Source organism: Lynx rufus, unplaced genomic scaffold (assembly GCF_022079265.1).
Source record: "Lynx rufus isolate CCGP_SWC_20201006 ecotype Redwood Valley unplaced genomic scaffold, mLynRuf1.p SCAF_7, whole genome shotgun sequence".
NCBI classification, from domain to species: domain Eukaryota; kingdom Metazoa; phylum Chordata; class Mammalia; order Carnivora; family Felidae; genus Lynx; species Lynx rufus.
In genome coordinates, this window is record NW_025814889.1 from 127,335,495 (window position 1) to 127,357,460 (window position 21,966).

A 21,966-nucleotide genomic window follows, 5' to 3' on the forward strand; every position below is an offset into this window, starting at 1 on the left:
CTCTGTCCTATGATGTATCCTCCTTTAGAGCAGAGATGTTCATTGTATGTGCATGGGGGGTAGATGTGGGGGAGGGGAGAGAATGAATATCTGTGGCTGTGTTTGGATAGGTCTACCATCAAGGTGATTGTTTTCTATCTTATTTTATTTTTTTTAATGTGTATTTATTTTTTAAGAGAGAGAGAGAGAGTGTGTGTGCACAAAGTGGGGAGGGGCAAGAGAGGGGGACAGAGGATCCAAAGTGGGCTCCTTGCTGATAGCAGAAAGCCCAATGCGGAACCTGAACTCACAAACTGCGAGATCATAACCTGAGCCGAAGTTGGATGCTTTACCAACTGAGCCACCCAGGTGTCCTTTTATTTTATTTTTATAAAATGTTTATTTATTTATTTTGAGAGAGAGAGAGAGAAAGCATGCATACACGTGAGCAGGGGAGAGGCAGGGAGAGAGGGAGAGAGAGAATCCCAAGTAGGCTCTGCCCTGTCAGTGCAAAGACTGAGGTGGGACTCGAATGCATGATCCATGAGATCCATGAGCTGAGATAAGAGTCGGATGCTTTAACCGACTGAGCCATTCGGGCGCCCCAATATGACTGTTTTTTAGACACCACTTCCTTCCCAGCCATCTTAGCAGCCTCTGTATTAGGGGCTGGATCACCTGCAGTAAAGCTTGCCTCAGTCATGAGACAGTCTAGTATGAACTTTCAGGTTTGGAGGGCTGAGAGCACCCCACTCACCATAGTCCAGAGCCCGCTGAGTAGCCCTAGCCTTGATGCCAGGGTAAATGGTCTGGGTGGATGAAGTGTAGAGATTCCACAGGAAGAAACATCCCCAGAGGACTCCGACTATCTTTGTATGCATCTGCAATCAACCAACATTTATAGTTCCTTTATTATTCTTGACTTTTTTGTTGGTTAGTTCCATCCAACTTTTCTATGATTTCTTATTTCATTGCTTACTTCCAAAACTCACTCTACCCACCCATCTGTCCATATATCCATCCATCCATCCATCCATCCATCCACCCACCCATCCAGTAGTCATTTATTGAACACACCAGAACATGTGCTAGGTGCTGAGGATGCAGAGATGACCTATGTGTGCTCTCAACCTCTGCTTCCCACAGACTAGTGGGTGAATCACACACATACACACAGATGATTATAACTCAACACAACATAATGCAATGCAACACAAGAGCCTTGCCGTAAATGTAACAACTGTGATATGCCTTGGAAAGGATAATGGGGTGGAGATTTGGGATTCTTGACAGTTTTAGAACAAGAGTCAGTAGTTTAGAAAGGTGGCTTCAGTGGGTGTGAAACAATCACTCATCTGCTTGAAGACCCTTAATGACTCCCCGTTGCCCACAGGACGGGGTTTAAGCTCGCAGGCCAGCCGCAAGGCCCTGCCCTTCTCTACACCTCTACTTCCTCATTGACTTCCTTCCTTAACACACATGCTTGGTTTACCCCAGAGTCTAGTACAATGCTTGGCACATAGAAGATACACACAAAAAAATCTTACATCAACATCTCCAAGGAGAGGGACCACATGTTTTCACTGCTATATTGCTATTGCTTGGCATATGTTAAATATACAACGTATACTTATTTAATTAATGGACTCAATTAATTAATGCCAGTCCATTTTCCTGATGAATGAAGCACAGGTTACCAACAGCAACAGTGACATGGGTTATTTTAATGACAGCGGAGTGAGTAATACATTCATAAGTCTTGTTTCTAGTTCTGGGAGTTTACAATCTGGCTGAGTGACTATTGCTGCATTCATATGTGCCAAAGACCCACAGGTGACAGATACCCACTGAGTTAGCATACAAATGTGAAACAAACCAGGGAAGCATTTGTGGGGGTGTCAAGGAAGAGGAAGGTGTGGGAGTCATGCAAAAGGAGGGGTCAGGACAGGTGAGCAGGGAAGGATTTAAAGAAGGGCTAGAATTCAGGAGCAAACTGCATGAAGGAAAAGATCATTGAAAGGGGTGTGTGGGAGGTGCTAGGCCAAGACAAGCAAGAAGTTTGGTAAAGGGGATTGTGTGGGCTTTATGGAGAAGGCCATAGAGGTGGGAATAGAATGATGTAGACAAAGGGGGTATTCCAGAGAATTTACTTGAGAGGAACAGAGCAGTCTGACCAGGGAAAGGAGTGTCCAAGCAAGGCTGTTGCTAGCCTACCTTGGTCTTTTGTTTGGAATGGGAAAAGGTGCCCTTTGGAGATACACCAGCCTTCTGGCACAAAGGGGCCAGCAGAAAATGTTTTAGGAAAAATCCCACACCAGTGTGCCCAGCTTGGTGGGGAGAACAGGAGCTGCCCCCCTGCCCATCCCTTAGGCTGGCATTTTGTCTAGTGCACAAGCTGCCCAACCTACACAGAGGACCTATGTTCAGATTAGTGAATGGTCATGTGGGTATTTTGCTGGAGGGCCATGAGGCTGAGAACTGGGATCTTGACCTCTCTGTTCTGTGGTGCGTAAGTCCACCTTTAGGTGTGAGAAGAGCCTGGCTCAGTCAACATGTTTACATTTCTCACCCAATCTCCCAGGAGCCCTCTCCATGTACCCCACTGTCCAGACAAACTGGACTCCTGGTTCCTAAACACCCACCATGCTTCATGCCTAATGCCTACGCTTATACTGTTCTTCTTCACTTAGGCCGGGAGAAACCCTGTGCATCCTTAAGGTCCATTTTATATTTTTTTTATTTTTAAAAAAATTTTTAATGTTTATTCATTTTTGAGAGAGAGAGAGAGAGACAGAGAGTGAGTGGGGGAGGGACAGAGAAAGAGAGGGAAACACAGAATCCAAAGCAGGCTCCAGGCTCCGAGCTGTCAACACAGAACCCGATGTGGGGCACAAACTCACGAACTGCGAGATCATGACCCAAGCCACCTGAGCCGAAGTCGGACCGACTGAGCCACCCAGGCGCCCTTCCTTAAGGTCCATTTTAAATTTTTTTTTTTTTTTTCAACGTTTATTTATTTTTGGGACAGAGAGAGACAGAGCATGAACGGGGGAGGGGCAGAGAGAGAGGGAGACACAGAATCGGAAGCAGGCTCCAGGCTCTGAGCCATCAGCCCAGAGCCCGACGCGGGGCTCGAACTCACGGACCGCGAGATCGTGACCTGGCTGAAGTCGGACGCTCAACCGACTGCGCCACCCAGGCGCCCCTAAGGTCCATTTTAAACACAGCCTTCTTTCTGAAGCATTTCTGACTTCCCTAAATTAATTAATCTCATTTCCTTCTGAATGAGAAGGAATCTTTGGTCAATATACATATTTATTCATGTGTGTACATTTATTTTCTCACATATTGTCTGTCTCTCCTACCAAAATGTAAGTGCCATGAGGGCAGAGACCTCATCTGGTTTGGAGGTCCTAGAGCCGGCTTAATGTCTCAGATACAGAGTGATTGGTAAACATTGGTAGAATGAATCAATGAATTCTAAATGAAAGAAGAGTCTTTACCTCGCTCTGAATTATAATACAGTTCTTTGCAGAGGCGATTAACAAAGCATTTGTACACTAGTGAAGCATACGCACCCATTAAAACAGATGTTGGCCACAGTCTGGGGGCAGGGTTGGGAGGGTAGGTACTGGATCATGGGGACAGGAGAAGTCTTGGATGGACTGGCCAGTGTGGTTGGGGTACTGGGGATAGGGTGAGGGACTCACAGTGACTATTTACTATTAGAAACTGAGGCATTTCAATATCTTAACACTGCTATGGCCTTATGCACTCCGTGTGATGTTTCGGCCCTATAGAGTTGATTTGGTTGTACAGGACAATGTACAGAAAGGGGCAGCAGTGCTGGGGGCAGGGCTACAGAGGGGTGGCTTGGGGATAGTCAGGGTGCAGAAGACACCAAGGGAAGCACAGAGCAATGACAGTAAGAGCCAAGGGGGAGGGACTCGAGTAGGGGGCTGATCTCTGGTCAGAGAGTTGGAGGAAATGTGGGGAGTAGGACAAGCAAGCGGGAGCATGGTGATATCAACGTCTTATACTCAGTTAGAATGGACGCAGGGGTTAGGTCCTATTGCCATCTGTACTAGGCCCTCTTTGATCCTTGTTGTCCAGGGGTCTCAGAGAGCGGGACAGGCAGAGATGGATGAAGCTGTGGGGGTGAGGGGAACACTCCTGGGGCTGAGGTTAATGACTGTTCACCAACTAGTATGAAAGTATTTCCACATTTTCACAAATGGTGAAGCCATGCTGATGTGCAGGCACACTGACATGGCTGTGGGCAAATAATTGTAAATGGATGTGCCATATACCCAGGAAGGCACGAGAGGGATTTTTTAAAAAGAGGGAAACCTTTTCAAAGCAGTGGAAAGCAAAAGGAAAAAAAAATGTTAGACCACAAATTCTATACACACTCCACTGTATCCAGATTAAGGTTGAAATGATCTCTCTGCCTGGCACATAATAGGACCTCAATAAATATTTTTTTTTAATTTTTTTTTTCAACGTTTATTTATTTTTGGGACAGAGAGAGACAGAGCATGAACGGGGGAGGGGCAGAGAGAGAGGGAGACACAGAATCAGAAACAGGCTCCAGGCTCCGAGCCATCAGCCCAGAGCCCGACGCGGGGCTCGAACTCACGGACCTCGAGATCGTGACCTGGCTGAAGTCGGACGCTTAACCGACTGCGCCACCCAGGCGCCCCACTCAATAAATATTTTCTAACTGACCAACTGACTGGCTTACAAGATTTTGGTTAACTAAGAAAGGTTCTAGAAAAGTGTGAAAAAAAAAATGAGAAAACCAAACCATCATCTAAATAGTTCTTCATTACTACAGTAAAAAAGCACAATAAGCCAAAGCAGAGTTGTTACTTATTAATGGAGTAACAACTAAAATAACAAATTTGTATTTTTTTTTTTTTACCATTTACAAAACTCACAACAATTCTTGGAGGTAGACGTTACTATTATCCTACCTCCATCTTAGGCATATGGACACAGAGACTTAGACAGTCTGGTGACCTATCTGAGACCATGTAGTAAATCAGGCACCTGGCAATCACAACTTGCTCTTCTGGCTCCAAATGTTAGTGTTTATGAATTTAATTACTTGATAAGTGCTAGATTTTTCATTTTTATCTGAGAACTTAATTTTTTTTTTGACATCTATTTATTTTTGAGAGAGAGAGAGAGACATACACAGAGTGTGAGTTGGGGAGGGGCAGAGAGAGAGGGAGATACAGAATCCAAAGCAGGGTCCAGGCTCTGAGCTGTTAGCACAGAGCCCAACATGAGGCTTGAACCCACGGACTGCGAGATCATGACCTGAGCCAAAGTTGGTTGCTTAACTGACTGAGCCACCCAGGCGACCCTTCATCTGGGAACTTTAAATATGAGTTATGTGATGCCATTTTCTATGTAGAAAAAAAAAATCATTAAGCATCTGGAAATTTTCAAGCACCAAAGTGCAAATGCTTTTGTATTTTCTTGGGCACAAATGGAATTTTAAATTCCCTTCCAGCAGCAAAAATCTATTTATCTTCTTGGTTAAAGGACGTTTCTGAAATGGTCTACTTCGATGGAGATCCAGGAACTCAAAACTGCACATAGAAAAACATTTTTCCTCTAGAAATTTTATGAGTGAATGAAATTACTGGGCTATAAAAGGATAGACTGTATGTAACTTTCAGTTGAATTGTTTGTTAGGATGATAATTTATGGACAGGGGAGGGAAGGAACCTTGTCAAGCAAGGAGATGAGTCCTAAAAGGTTAAGTAATTTGGCTGACAAGTAAGGGCAGGATAAATTGCCCTAAAAGAAGGAATCCAAGATGACTTACATACCCTGCCAACAAGTTACCTATTTTTTTGGTTCTAAGGATTTGTTTCTTTCCAAGATTCAAAACCTCATTAAATTTCTATACCAATGAACAGACAGAATAACACTTCTAAATTAGATGGCCCTACCATAGCAACATTTTTCTAGATATGTCCCCTGAGGCAGGGAAATAAAAGCAAAAATAAACTATTGGGACTACTTCAAAATAAAAAGGTTTTACACTGTTGAGGAAACAATCAACAAAACTAAAGGCAACTTATAGAATAGGAGAAGATATTTGCAAGTGATATATGTGATAAAGGGTTAGTATCCAAAATATATAAAGAACATATACAACTCAACACCCCCAAACCTTACAAGAATCTAATTAAAAAATGGGCAGAAGACATGAATAGACATTTCTCCAAAGAAGACATCCAGATGCCCAACCAGACACATGAAAAGATGCTCATTACTGATCATCAGGGAAATGCAAATCAAAACCACAATGAGGGGCACCTGGGTGGCTCAGCCAGTTGAATGACTGACTTTGGCTCAGGTCATGATCTCACTGTTTGTGAGTTCGAGCCCCGAGTCGGGCTTTGTGCTGACAGCTCAGAGCCCAGAGCTTGCTTCGAATTCTGTGTTCTCCCTCTCTCTCTGCCCCTCCCCTACTCATGCTCTGTCTCTTTCTGCTTCAGAAATAAATAAACATTAAAAAAAATTAAAAAAAAACACCACAATGAGATATCACCCCACACCTGTCAGTGTGGCTAAAATCAACAACACAAGAAACAACAAGTGTTGGCAAAGGATATGGAGAAAAAGGAACATGTATGCACTGCTGGTAGGGATGCAAACTGGTACAGCCACTGTGGAAAAACAGTATGGAAGATCCTCAGAAAGTTAAAAATAGAATTACCATATGATCTAGTAATTGCACTACTGGATATTTACCCAATAAATACAAAAACACTAATGCAAAGAGATACATGCACTCCTATGTTTATAACAGCATTACTTATAACAGCTAAATTATGGAACCAGCCAAGTATCCACTGATAGATGAATGGATAAAGAAGGTGTGGTGTATACACACACACACACACACACACACACACACACACACTCACAATGGAATATCATTCAGCCATAAAAAAGAATGAAATCTTGCCAGTTACAACAACATGAATGGAGCTAGAGAGTATAATGCTAAGGGAAATAAGTCAGTCAGAGAAAGATGAATACCAGATGATTTCAGTCATATGTGGAATTTAAGAAACAAAACAAATGAGCAAAGGAAAAAAGATTATATATATTATATAATATATATGTCATATGTACATGACAAACTAAGAAAAAGACTCTTGACTAAAGAGAACAGATTGTTACCAGAAGGGAAGTGGGTGGGGGATGGGTGAAATAGGTGATAGGGATTAAGGAGTGCACTTGTTGTGATGAGCACTGGGTGACATGTAGAATTGTTGAATCACTATTTATACACCTCAAACTAATATAACACTGTATGTCAACTAACTGGAATTAAAGTTAAAACTTAACAAATAAAAACACAAATATATTAGATGACCTTTGCCTAAGCCATTCTGATGACCAGAAATAAGAAAACTCCAGGACAACTTAGAAAATTCCTGAGACAGGTTGACTTACCATAAGTATTCACAGAGGGGACCTTTGACAGACTTTGGAAAAATCAGTTAAATGAATGATAAATGAATTAAATGTAGCCTTTAAAACAAGGGAAAGGTTGAAAAATTAAGCCAATTGGTTTAAAGAAGCCTAGGCTGTCAGAATATTCCAACTTAATGGTTAAGACAAAATGAATGTAAGGAGTCTAAACCAACAGGTATTGAATATGGGCAGAACTGGGGACTAATTTCAAGGGATTCAGCCAACACATCTAATTTTACCAAGATCTCTAATGACAAGGCCTTGAAAATTTACTTAGTCTTCCCCAAACTCTATACTTAACACAAACAGGTTAAACAATTCGGGCAAGTGGGAGCGTCCTTTGCTCTGGCAAGATGTAGGTCACTGATGTGGTTTAAGACCTGGCCCCAAAGCACAGAGATCACAGCAATTCCTTACTCTTACATCCGTGCTAGTTCAGAGATAAGCTAGAATTTTCTGCCACTGAGCTGGGTTCCTCACTGAAATGAAGGCATAAGTAAGTCCAGACAATTGAGCGACCATCTTAATACAACATTGCTGAATGATGCAAAACTAAGTTTATCCTCCAAACAAGCTCTCTTTTCTTTCTTAGGCCTATTCATAGTCTTCTGGGGGAGGCATGAGTGACAGAAAAACAAACACAAAACAGAAAAACCTAGGCAGACAGTAAGGACTCAGGCTATGTGACAGCTGACTGTCCAAGGTGTTCTACCAGATCCGGGGCATCTCCAGTAAGAGGGTAATCCCTGTTGGGAGATGTGCTGGCAGAGAAGTTTGTTCATGATTCTTACCTCAAGTAGAGGAAGCGTCCAACGCTGGGGAGCACCTTCGATTCCTTCTGCCTTTGAAGCTATGTGTTCTCCACTTGAGCCTTGAACTCAGCTGCTGAAAAGACAAGATAATTAAGTCTGAATCATCTAGTGGTGGATTTTTTTAAATGCCTCTTTCAAAATGTAATGTATAATTGCTACACTTCAATTGCCCAATAACATGAATGAACACTACAGCCTCTACCTAGATGAGTAGACAATGCCACCCATGCAATGATTACCCCCTGCCAACACACACACACACACACACACACACACACACACACACACACACACACGAAATTATTACGACTACATTACCAGAATGATTAAGTTGAGACTTCCAGGATACTGGAAAAGGTGTCAAATTATTTTGAATTGGAAGAGGAAGAATTTTCCTCTCTGGGAAAATAAGCGAGTTTTTCCTGGTCAGGGTCCCTGTAGTGGGTGGCCCCCCACTGCTCACAATACCTTTTGGACTTTTGGTGGATCAGATTCAGCCTGAGAGCATGAGGCTTGGTAACCGGGCTGATCTAGTTACCACCTTTATCTTGCAGGGTAGGAGCACAGATGATATCTCTAAGTGTCTGTTCCTTTTCAGGTTGTTAGTGCCTTCCGCTCCCAGCATTCCTTTGAGGTAGGTTGGGTGGGTGCAGCCACTACCATGTGACTTCACATCTGTAGGTTCTAAACCTTGTCTGTACTCCCATCCCCCATATTTTACTCATTACATTTTACATGGCCAGGGAATCTGCTTGTATAAAGTGTCTAACATCTTACTTACAGTTTTCAGGGTAAGATACAATGACCAAACTGCCGTGGTTCCCCAGGATGCAGGGTTTTCCGTACTAACACCAGGGCAGTCCTGGGAAAACCGAGGAGATTGGGAACCCTAATAAGAACAGGCACGTTTCCAGGTTTCTCATCTAGTGTGCCTCCAGTTACATTTGCCTTTTTAACTTGCGTTTCCTTAGGGACAAAATGGGAGTAAGAATAGTATCTACCTTGATAGGTTCTGGTGAAAAAAAGTGCTGTCAACCATCAGTCTGTTTGGGCTGCTACAGTGTATGAACAGAAATGTATTGCTCACAGTTCTGGAGGCTGGGAAGTCCAAGATTAAGGAGCCAGCACGATCACATCTTCCTGGTTCACAGCCAGCGCCTTCTGCCAATGTCCTCACGCAGTGGAAGGAGGCGGGGATCTCTCTGGAGCGTCTTTTATGAGGCATTAATCCCATTCATCAGGGTTCCACCTTCATGACTTGAGCACCTCACAAAATCTCCACCTACAGATACTATCACCTTCGGGGAGTAGCATTTCAACATATGAACTTTGGAGGGACACAAACATTCAGACCATAGCAATAAGCCGTAAGAATTTGCTCTTAAAATGGTAAAGTGCTGTAAAATTATATGTATTAGTATGTGGCCTTATCAATGGCGATACAAGCCGGAAGACATTTTCCTCATAGAATCTTTTGTCTGTCATCACAGATTCCATGCATTAAATTCACAAATATTGGGCACCTACGGTGTGCAAAGACCTCTTCAGTAAAAAAGACAGAATCTCTGTCCATGTGGAGTTTATTAGATGAAGACACAAAATAAATAAGTAAACAAAATAAATAAAAATGTATACATTGTGACATGTGCTATGAAGGAAATAGGGAATGTGGTTGTCTTGTAACTGGTAGGGTGATGTCACTGGTGGAGGCATGTTTACTTTGCAAGATGGTCCAGGAGGGCTTCTCTGAGGAGGTATATTTGAGCTGAGATCTAAGCACAAGAAGCCAGGTGGGCAAAGCACAGAAGGAAATGGGTGGAGGGAACAGCAAAGGTGTGCTGTGCGTCTATGATGTAGGAAGGGCAGAAATACTGGACATCTGAACAGCAGTGTCACGTGGGGAGTTGGAGTTCGGGGAAAGGTCTGCTGGAAATAATGAATTTCTAAGTCATCATCCTAGAGGGGAAGTGAAAGCCACAGAAGTGGACAGGTGCATGTGAGAGGCGGTTTCCCATGGTGCATGTGCTACTGGAGGGATGTGGGATCATCTCAGGAGCTGGAAACTTAAACACTTGAAATTTTATTGTGATTGTTTTTAGCACATGAGGAAAAAGAATGCAAAAGTAGACATGGGAGAAGAGGAGTGACATCACACATCACATGGAAAACGATTCATATTTCTGTCCTTTCCTCAGAATCTTCCCTGGGTGTCAGTGCCTGTTTCTCCTCTTTCTCTCTCTCTTCCCTCATGGTCCCAGGTTTCCTCCCATCTCTCCTGCCCAGAGCGGCTGCCTGCCTTCACCTTCATCTCCTGCTGCCCCATTCTTTTTCTGTCACAAAGAGCCCCAATCCACTCAGCCTCCTATGTGCCTCTCCTGTCCATTAACCAGCTGCACAGGATCTGCTAGACTTACAGGAAAGCTGAACGTTGTAAACAGCAGTACTTTTCCTGATGCAAGTATTAATTTTTCCTTTTGTCCTAGAAGATCTGAAAGTCTTGGTGGAAACCTGAGTCACTGTTGTGTATTCTGGGGCATCTGGTGCAGGATTTGAGGAGAGTTTTCTGGAAGGGTGGCCTGGAGAAAGTGAACCAGGGGTCTCTGTCCTGCGGTGCTCCAGGGCTCTCGCCTCACAGGGACCTGCCCTGCCCACCCCACCCGGCACCCCGGACAATTTACTCCACTTGTCTGGGTCTCCACCATCCTCTGTACAAGTGGAGACCATGCTTACTTTTCAGAGTCGCTGAGGCAATTAAGCTGAATGAGCTAGCACATAGTTTTTCATACAGTGTTAATAAGATGCGTTACTACTGTATTTTCTCTTTTTTATTTTAAATTAATAATTTAAAAGATATTTTAAACAACTTTTGAGAGACATACAAAGTTGGGGTGCCTGGCTGCCTCAGTCAGTAGAACGTGAGACTCTTGATCTTGGGGTTGTGAGTTCAAACCTCACATTAGGTGTGGAGCCTACTTTAAAAAAAACATACAAAGTTTAGTTTCTATGGTATTTATTTTTTACATTTACTCTCTATTTGGAAATGAGTATGTTTTCCCTTTATATAGCTCCCCCTTTTAAACAAACGTACATATAGTTTAAGAAGTGGGTTGATTTATAGGGAAAATGAAATAATGGTGCAACTCAGGTGGGACATGGAATAATGCTAGAAAAGGAGGCTCTAATAATTCGAGTTTAGGAAACAAAGATGGAAGAAGAGAGTGCAGCTAGTGTGTTTTATTTCATTTGGAAGGGACCTGGGAAGTCAGCTCAGTTAGGCTCCTTTCTGCTAAAGGAGTTGCTTTAGGGCAAATTTGCTGAATTTGTCATCATGACAAAGCCAGTAGCACTGTGCCCAGTTTCATTATTTATTTTAGTTTTTCAGATTTAACTGAAAATTTGCTGGGAAATCCTGATTATCCAGCCTACCCACGATGGCAATCTAGAAGGCAAGATTAATTATCTCACTTACTAATGGCTGACTGCGTCTTAGTCTCTACAGATCAAGGGACGCTTTTAATTAAAACTCCAAAGAAACATTATAATTAACTAGGTAGAATAATTGTTCATTAAAGAAAGATGTCAAGATGTTAGTGTTCCTTAACAGTGTTAAGGAACTGAGCATCCTGCTTCTTAGAATGTCCAGGCTATTCCCATATAGAAAAAAGCTGTCTGAATACCAGACTTCATTTGAGCTTGGAAGACAAATCATATTATTCTTTGCAGGAGAGAAAAGTGAGAGGGATAGGGATCATCTGTATATGGGTTTGGGGGGGGGGGGATGTGCCAACATTTTGTATTGGTGAAATCTGGTTAAAGGGACACCCTGAAGAAGGAATAGGAGGTAGGAAAAAATAAGAGCTAACATCTATTTTTTGTTATGCTCTGGGCACCAACCATATATTACCTCATTAAATCCCCACCAAGACTGCATGAGGTACTAATATTATCTAAATTTTATAGATGAGGAAACTAAGAGGTTAAGTATATGCCTAAGCTTAGGTGTCACAGTTAAGGCTGTAGAGCCAGGACTCAGGACCCAGGTGTCCTACCTCCCGGAGTCTGTTCTCTTAACCACTATGCCAAACTGCTTCTTCAGGAAGTGGTTAAAGGGCAGCCCACAGCCCAGGGGACGTGGAAGGTGGAGAGAAGGATGCTGTTGCTAGGTTATACATCTGCTTTTCCAAGTTGCTAACTGAATCTGTGACAGTGACACAGATACATGTGTTTGTTAGAAGTTGCTAGCCTATTCCTGACCAGAGGAAGCTGTCTGGAATTTGTGTGGCTCTCAAGAGAGATCAGTGACCCTACAGTTCACCCTGGAAGGGATGAGGAGACATCTGGCAGAATCATCTTATCACTTGGAAGCATCTCCCCCTCTCTTCCCAGATCTGTCCCAGGCCACCCTCTCCTGATGCCTGTGGTGACTGATCTAGACCATGGCCCTCCCACCAGTCACATTCTGGAATGGTTTATGGCACTATCTCCCTCCTGGTTTTGAAAAATAAACAAATCCACTTACCCACTTACCTCTACTTATTATCAGTTGTGTGAAAGGGAACTACATTTTATTATTTGCAGTTCAAAGTGAATTTAAATTCATGTTAAATTTGAAATGTACATACATGACCCTTATGAGACATGAGGGATATTGTGGAACCAAACACTCATGATAGTGTAATACAACTTTGAAATGTCTGAGAACCATCAGTGTGAGCCCATATCACACAGACAAGGGTTTCTCCACCTTAGTGCTATTGACATTTTGGGCCATACAATTCTTTCATGTGGGGGCTGTCCTGTGCACTGTGGGACATATAACAGCATCCCTGGCCTCTGCCCTGATGTTAGTAGCACCATTTTCTCCTACCCTAGTTGTGACCAAAATATCTCCAGTCTATATCTGTCTAATGTCCTTGGACAGCCTTGGTTGAGAATCAAGAAAATAAAGTATATTCAAGTATTCTATCTAGCCCTTGCTATAGAACATGGCTCCTCTTGAGGGCCAGATTCTAATATTCCTAATAATATTTTTCTTAATTATACAATACATATTTGAAAACATTCTCTTGGTGACAGAGGTGACAGATTCAAACAAGACTGAAGTTTACATAGCAAATGGTGAAAATCCTTGGTGCTCCTCCCATCCCTTATCCCTGTCTTTTGTATGCTTCCTTCTAGTTTGCTTTCCAAGAATATTTTTATATTTTTATTTTGTTTCTTTCAACAGATTCCACATATCTTAATTTGGTCCTTGGATAGGGTTTTAATCATTTTAACAGCTTCTGAAGATGCTTTTTCTAGCTTGCATGGTCCGAATTTCATCTCACAACACTTATTTAAGGTCCATTTCAATTTCTTACCAAGCACACCTACCTCAAAGTGCTTCGTACTGTTAAGACAACCCAAAACAACCACAGCAAGATCACATGGTCCAGACCAGTGGTTCCCAAAGTGTAGTTTCACAGCAGCACCACCTGGAAATCATTAGAAATGCAAACTCTCAAGTCCTTCTCCAGACCTACTAAATTAGAAACTGTAAATTAAAGCTCAAGATTCTGGAAAATGTATTGGATTTGTAAGTTAACACTCAAACTAAGCCCAATCTGGCATTCTCAGGTAGAGACAGAATGAAGATCATACTTTCCAAACAGATATACCAAGAACTCAGAGATAAGCATGAATATCTTTATACCATTTTAAATTTTGCTTAACCGGGCCTAACAATGGAGGTGGGGACTGGATGTTGTTGAAGATGGATAAAACCTGCCTTGTCCCTTTAAGAAACTCATAACCCAAGACTAGAGAAAGCCTGATATACAAATAATTGCACTGTGATATGATGGATAACATTCAAAAGTATGTTCCAAGTGCTCTTGGAGCAAAAGGAAGGAGCAACACACTTTTCTTTGAAGAAGGTATTCCAGGTAGAAGGATCAGCATGTGCAAAATCACAGAGGCACACAAACTTACTTGTGGGAGAGGATGTAAAGTGGGGGGCCAGGGGGGATGTATTTTGGATTAGTGCAGTGTGAATAGGGATCATTGGGAAGATTGAAGAAAGTGGTTTCCAGCTGGACTGTGAAGGGTTTTTATCATGCAAAGAAATTTGGTTTATATTTGGGAAACTAAAGGAAACTCAACAATAAGAAAAATATAATTAAAAATTGGACAAGACATATATGAAAAGCCCACAGCTGATATCATGCTAAATGGGGAAAAACTGAGAGCTTTCCCCCTGAAATCAGGAATATGACAGGGATGTGCACTCTCACCAGTGTTGTTTAACATAGTGTTGGAAGTCCTAGCCTCAGCAATCGGACAACAAAATGAAATAAAAGGCATCCAGATTGGCAAAGAAGTCACACTTTAACTTTTTGCAGATGACATGATACTCCACATGGAAAACCTTAAAGACTTTACCAAAAAGCTGCTAGAACTGACACATAAATTCAGCAAAGTTGCAGGATACAAAATCAATGTACAGAAATTGGTTGCATTTCTATACATCAATAATGAAGCAACAGAAAGAGAAATCAAGAAATCGATCCCATTTACAATTGCACCAAGAACCATAAAATACCTAGGAATAAACCTAACCCAAGATGTAAAAGATCTATATGCTGAAAACTATAGAAAACTTGTGAAAATAAATTGAAGAAGACACAAAGAAATAGAAAAACATTCCATGCTCATGGATTAGAAGAACAAATATTGTTAAAATGTCAATACTACCCAAAACAATCTACATATTCAATGCAATCCCAATCAAAATTGCACCAGCATTCTTCTCAAAGCTAGAACAAACAATCCTAAAATTTGTATGGAACCACAAAAGACCCTGAACAGCCAAAGTAATATTGAAAAAGAAAACCAAAGTAGGAGGCATCACAATCCCGGACTTTAGCCTCTACTACAAAGCTGTAATCATCAAGATGGTATGGTATTAGCACAAAAACAAACACAGACTAATGGAATAAAATAGAGAACCCAGAAGTGGACCCACGAATGTATGGCTAACTAATATTTGACAAAGCAGGGAAGAATATCCAATGGAAAAAAGAGAGTCTCTTTAGCAAATGGTGCTGGGAGAACTGGACAGCAACATGCAGAAAAATGAACCTGGACCACTTTCTTACACCATACACAAAAATAAACTCAAAATGGATGAAAGACCTAAATGTGAGACAGGAAACCATCAAAATCCTAGAGGAGAAAGCAAGCAAAAACTTCTTTGACCTCGGCCACAGCAATTTCTTGCTTAACATATCTCCAAAGGCAAGAGAAATAAAAGCAAAAATGAACTATTGAAACCTTGTCAAGATAGAAATCTTCTGCACTGCAAAGGAAACAATCAATAAAACTAAAAGGCAACCGATGGAATGGGAGAAGGTATTTGCAAATGACATATTGGATAAAGGGTTAGTATCCAAAATCTATAAAGAACTTACCAAACTTAACACCTGAAAAACAAATAATCCAGTGAAGAAATGGGCAGAAGACATGAATAGACACTTTTCCAAAGAAGACATCCAGACAGCCAACAGACACATGAAAAGATGTTCAGTATCACTTATCATAAGGGAAATACAAATCAAAACCACATTGAGATACCACCTCACACCAGTCAGAGTGGCTAAAGTTAACAACTCAGAAAACAACAAATGCTGGTGAGGATGTGGAGAAATGGGAACACTCTTGCACTGCTAGTGGGAGTGCAAACTGGTGCACCTGCTCTAGAAAATAGTGTGGGGGTTCCTCAAAAAATTGAAAATAGAACTACCCTATGATCCAGCAATAGCACTACTAGGAATTTATCCAAAGGATACAGGAGTGCTGATTCATAGGGGCACATGTGCCCCAATGTTTATAGCAGTGCTTTCAACAATAGCCAAATTATGGAAAAAGCCCAGATATCCATCAACTAATGAATGGATAAAGATGTGGTTTATATATACAATGGAATGAGAAAGAATGAAATCCTACTATTTGCAATAATGTGGATGGAACTGGAGGGTATTATGCTAAGTGAAATAAGTCAGAGAAAGACAGGTATCATATGTTTTCACTCATATGTGGAAATTGAGAAACTTAACAGAAGACCATGGGGGAAGGCAAGGGGAAAAAACAGTTTCAAACAGAGAGGGAGGGAGGCAAACCATAAGAGACTCTTAAATACAGAGAACAAACTGAGGGTTGATGGCGGGGGGGCAGGGGAGAGGAGAAAATGGGTGATGGGCATTGATGAGAGCACTTGTTGGGATGAGCACTGGGTATTGTATGTAAGAGATGAATCATGGGAATCTACCCCCAAAACCAAGAGCACACTGTATACACTGTATGTTAGCCAACTTGACAATAAATTACATTAAAAAAAGTGGGCAAGAGAGCTGAAAACACCTCACTGAAGATGTATTGATGGCAAATAAACATACAGAAAGATGCTCAGCATTATCAGGAATTGCAAATTCAAGCAACAAGATACCATCTGTTAAAATGGCTAAAATCAAAAACAACCTGACAATACAAATTAATGCAAGTCTCATTCACTGCTAATGGGAATACAAAGTGGTACAGCCACTTTGGGAAACAGTTTGGCACTTTCCTGCAAAATTAAACCTAGTCTTGCCATATGATCCAGCAGTGGTGTTCCTGGGTGTTTATCCAACTGATTTGAAAATTTAGGTCCACATAAAAGCCTGCACAAACACAAATATTTATAGCAGTTTTGTTCACAATTGCTCCAAACTAGAAGCAACCATTTTATCAATAGGTGAATGGATAAAGTATAATACAACCATACAGTGGAATGTTATTCAGCATGAAAAAGAAATAAGCTATGAAGCCAAAAAAGACATGAATTAATCTTAAACACATATTGTTAAGTAAAAGAAGCCAGTCATGAAGCCAGAAAATTCTATCCACATTCCGATTCCAATTACATGTCATTCTGGAAAAGGCAAAAGTAAAGTGATGGTAAAGAGACCCGTAATTGCCAGAGGTTTGGTGGCGGGGGGGAGGGGCACGTAAGAGTGGTGGTGAAGTAAGTTGAAGCACAGGGGATGTTTCAGGTTGGTGAAACAAGACATTACGCATTTGTCAAAACTGATAGAACTTTACGGGTCAAAGAGTAAATCTTAATGTATGTAAACTTAAAAAAAAAAATCATGTAGGAGATTGAGAGGTCCATGACAGAATGCAGAACGTGAGAAAAGAATCTAAATGTATTATAAATGTATGAAACAACCTTGCTGAAGGGGATTGGGGAACAAGATGGTGACCTGGGTCACTTTGGGAAAGAATGGAGTCTGTAAGATGAAGGGCTACAGGCACTGTTGTTGAAGAACTGTACTGCAGTTGACAAGGTTGTTTTTGACAAGGGTATGGGTTAAGAACTGTGAAACTGCTAGATACTGGAAATGAATGCTTAAATAAGTGGATGGTGGATGGGGTGGATCTAGATTTGTCACAGTTGGATTGGGAATTTACAGACAAAGCAAAGAAGGTGACCAGAATGATCATGTGGCAATGGATTAGAGTTGGCAACATGAGAATGAACTCATGCTCAGCTTCATATATAGATATAGATGGTTACGTATGGAAAATGTACATATACATATCTCTCAGATGTGTCAGCTGAGAAGGCTTAGAAGCAATAATACCCCAACAGCAATGAGCACACCTAGCACCCAGATATTGGTTTCTTTTTTTTTTTAATTTAATTTTTTAATGTTTATTTTTGACAGAGAGAGAGAGAGAGAGCGTGAGCGAGCATGAGTGGGGGAGGGGCAAAGAGAGAGAGAGACACACACACAGAACCTGAAACAGGCTCCAGGCTCCCAGCTGTCAGCACAGAGCCTGACGTGGGGCTTGAACTCACAGACAGTGAGATTGTGACCTGAGCTGAAGTCGGACACTCAACTGACTGAGCCACCCAGGCGCCCCCCAGATATTGGTTTCTAATACCACTCTTCAGTAAAAGGAACTGGGGCACCGTGAAAAAATGGCTGATTCTAAGGTTGGGGCAGGATATATACAAAATTGTCCTAAAGCATCTTATAGTAACAGAAAATAAGAAAGTGCTCAAAACCAGAAAAAAAAGAAAACACAGAACAAGTGAACAAAAATCCACAGTGATATCAAATGGATACAGTAGCCAACTGAAAGATGTCCCAGTGGTCAAAGCCGGAACAATTTGAGCAAAAAAAATAAATGAAGTAGTATTAGATTATAAGCCAAAGAATAAAAGAAATGTAACTCCACACTGATATAAATAAAGGACTGAATAAATAGAAAACAGAACAAATCTCCTGTATAGAGGAAATTCAAATAATTTATGTACACACTCCACCCCTAAGGAGGTAGGGCATAACTCCCACTCTAAGTGTGGGCTGCACATAGTGACTTTCTTCCAAAGGATACAATATAAAAAGGAGAAAAAAGGAGTAACTTTACAGTGGAGAAGCCGAGTGATCTGGGTTAACATCAACAGTGAGAAGTCATATTGACAGTATGCACTGTTGACATGAGAATGGAACCTGGACTTCTGCGGTCTACCTCCCAGGAGCACGTTACCTCAGTCTAATCATGAGAAAATATCAGACAAATTGAAGGATGTTCTACAAAATACCTGACCAGTAATTCTTAAAACAGTTAAGGTCATTTAAAAAAAAAAGAAAAAAAGGAAGTCTAAGAAACTGTCACAGTCAAGAGAAGCCCAAGGAGACATGATGACACTAGGTGTAATGTGGTCTCCTAGGTGGGATCCTGGAACAGAAAAAGGAGATTAGGAAAAAACAGAGAGAATCTGAATAAAGTATAGACTTTGGTTAATACAAATGCATCAACCGGGCATCTGGGTGACTCAGTTGGTTAAGGTCATGATCTCATGGTTCGTTCATGAGTTTGAGTCCCACATCAAGCTCTCTGCTGTCAGCACAGAGCCTGCTTTGGATCCCCTGTCTCTCTTTTCTCTTTGCCCCTCCCCTGCACACTGTGCTCTCTCTCTCAAAAATAAACATTAAGAGGTTACTAATAGGGAAAATTGAGTATGTGGTATATAAGTCTTCAGAATCATTCCATAAACCTAAAACCATTTTAAATATAACATTAAAAAAAAAAGGAAGCCTTGTGAGCCAATGTATTCCCACAGAAGACTGACATTATCCCTTTGTAGTATTCTATGAAATGGCTCATTAAAAAAAAAAGAAATTTACATTTCTGAACTCTTTGAAAGTTGCAGTAACTGTTGCTTGCAGACATTAAAGTGGGATCTGTAAGAGAAAAAAATTCTCAAGGAGAGAAATAGTTGAGAGATCACTGTCATGGATCTTTGAGGTTTTGGATGATCATCCTCTAGAGTACCTTAAATCTTGGCAGTGCCTTGGAGATGCTCTGGTTCTCTTCCAGGACCCTGCTAAATCCCTGTGATCGGATTACTTCTGCCATGCCAGTGGTTACACCCTACTGGGCAAATGATTGAGACAAGGATCCCAGGTAGATTAGTTTTCGGTTGTTTTAACAAATGATCTCAAATGTAGTGGCTTAAAACAAAAGACAACCAAAGGTATTCTCTCACTTAACCTTTACAACACGGCTGTCTGATACATTCTTGTTACTATTTTCATTTTTATAGGTAGTAACTTATCCAGGGTTACACAGTACTGAGAGGTGGACTGTGGTAGATGGTCTTTAAAGATGGCCACCATATTAGCCTTGCACTGTTTTCTCCAAGAATGGTATCTCAGAGAGAAACAGACTTCTATCTTTTTTAGGTTACTATTCAGATCTCTGTTAGGGTAGCTGAAGCTGTATCCTAACCAATAAGGCCTCCAAATATAGCCATTTTCCAACTTCTGTTATGTCTACCTCTGTAACATCATCCCTGCTCACCCATCGTCTACATTCTTACTGTCATCCCGCTAATTGCTTTCTTCTTTCAGTTACCAAAAGAGTCTCCTAACTGAGCCAGTCCCTAATTTCAAGACAATTTTGCCTTCTGGGGAACATGGGGCAAAGTTTGAGGACATCTTTTGCTCTTACAACTGAGAGAGAGGTTTCTAGTAGCATTTGTGGATAGACCAGGGATGCTGCTGAACATCTTACAAGGCACAGAATAGTCCTCCACAACTACGACTTACGAGGCCCCAAATGTCAACAGTGCCAAGGTTGAGGAACTCTGATCTAATATATATCCCCTGTACTTGACCAGGGATAGATTCACATTTCAGATCTGACCTATGCCCCTTGTGGTGTATCCCCTGTACTTGACCAGTGATAGATTCACTTTTCAGATCTGACCTATGCCCCTTGTGGTGTACACCTGTCAGACTCATGGCTTCCTATCATCTTTTGAACGGCCTGTCTACACCTGGCAGAAATTCCAATTATTTTAAGTCTTGCCTTCCCAAGGAAGGAGTTCAGACTCCCAATCTCATTCTCCTTTGTAGCCAGGACTCAGACATGGGACTTGATCTCCCTCAAGCAGATGCATCCCTATGAGCCTTTGATTTAGAAGTGAGCAAAGTGAGGAAACAGGTTCTTTTGGAAGCCTGGCATTTTGTTGGTGCAGGAGGCTGCAAAAACATGTGGCATATGAAGGTGGCAGCCATTCCACAGTGGTTCCTGTCAGGGTGACAGTTTCCTCCGGGGCCGGGTGGGGCAGCAGCAGCAATCCCAATCATGATAGTTTCCTCATCAGGCCAGTTCTGCAGCGTGGTTGAGTTCCATTTCTGGAATTATCCAGGAACCACTTCTTTAGTCCTCCCCCAAATTCCCTGAGCTATCCAGAATCCTTTTAAACATGTTCCTTTTCTTCTTAGCCAAAGCTAGTCTCTATTGCTCAGAAGTAAGCAACGTCTGATAAAGAATCCTCTGCTTAAAACTCTTCATTGACTTCCCAAACATTCTAGAATGTGTCCCAAATCCTTTGCTCAGTTCAAGGCTCTTCTTTATCTGAGATGTACACACTGTCTTTCTCTCTGACCACATTTTCTGTCTTTCTCTCAGGACCTGAGCCACTCTGGTCCTGCCACCCTTCCTCAATCTCATATTCCTTGCCAATCAAGAACCCTACTGGCACAACCCTTCTCTAGGTACCCCTGTGCCCAGCATTGTTCTGATCTCTATCATAAACAAAACACTTATTATGCTCTACTACAAGAATTGACTCAGTCAGCTGTTAATTCTGCACCGGTAGGAACATGCCTTTTCCGTTCTCTGAGACCCCAGCACCTGGAATAGTATCTGTCAGAAAGTCGGTGTCCAACACGTGCTTATTTCATGAAGGTCAGGATGTGGACAAGTACTGCCACCTAGTGGAAGAAACTTCATTTGACTCTTTTATTATAGTTTGGACAACCGGCTATCATACAAAGATGAGATTTTAAGATTCTCCAAGGTATCATCATCATCATCATCACTGTCAGACCCTCAACGGTAGCGGGCCTCCCACGTGGGTTCCGATGATCCCTGTCTATTGGTATTCATGCCTTTGGATTGATCCTCCCACACTGACGGGTTGGTTAGAATGACAGAAGTGATGTGTGACTTCCGAGGCTGCATCACAAAAGACATTGTAGCTTCTGATTTGGTCTCTCTGGGATCACGTGTTCTGAGGGAAGCCAGATGCCATATCCTGGGGACACTCAGGAGGTCCGTGCCATGAAAAACA

The 21,966-nt window shown here is 41.7% G+C and overlaps 1 protein-coding gene across 1 annotated transcript in view; it reads right to left on the reverse strand.

The window, feature by feature from the left end:
* The window catches only part of BPIFC (BPI fold containing family C), a 41,216-nt gene extending 32,860 nt beyond the window's left edge, over nucleotides 1-8,356 (reverse strand). Inside the window, exons 1-2 of the mRNA XM_047067157.1 lie at nucleotides 8,277-8,356; nucleotides 737-860 (exon numbers count right to left, since the gene is read on the reverse strand). Of these exons, the coding sequence (XP_046923113.1) occupies nucleotides 737-860 (124 nt within the window). The 5' untranslated portion in view covers nucleotides 8,277-8,356. The remainder of the gene's footprint in view (nucleotides 1-736; nucleotides 861-8,276) is intronic.
* Between the last annotated feature and the right edge of the window lie 13,610 nt (nucleotides 8,357-21,966).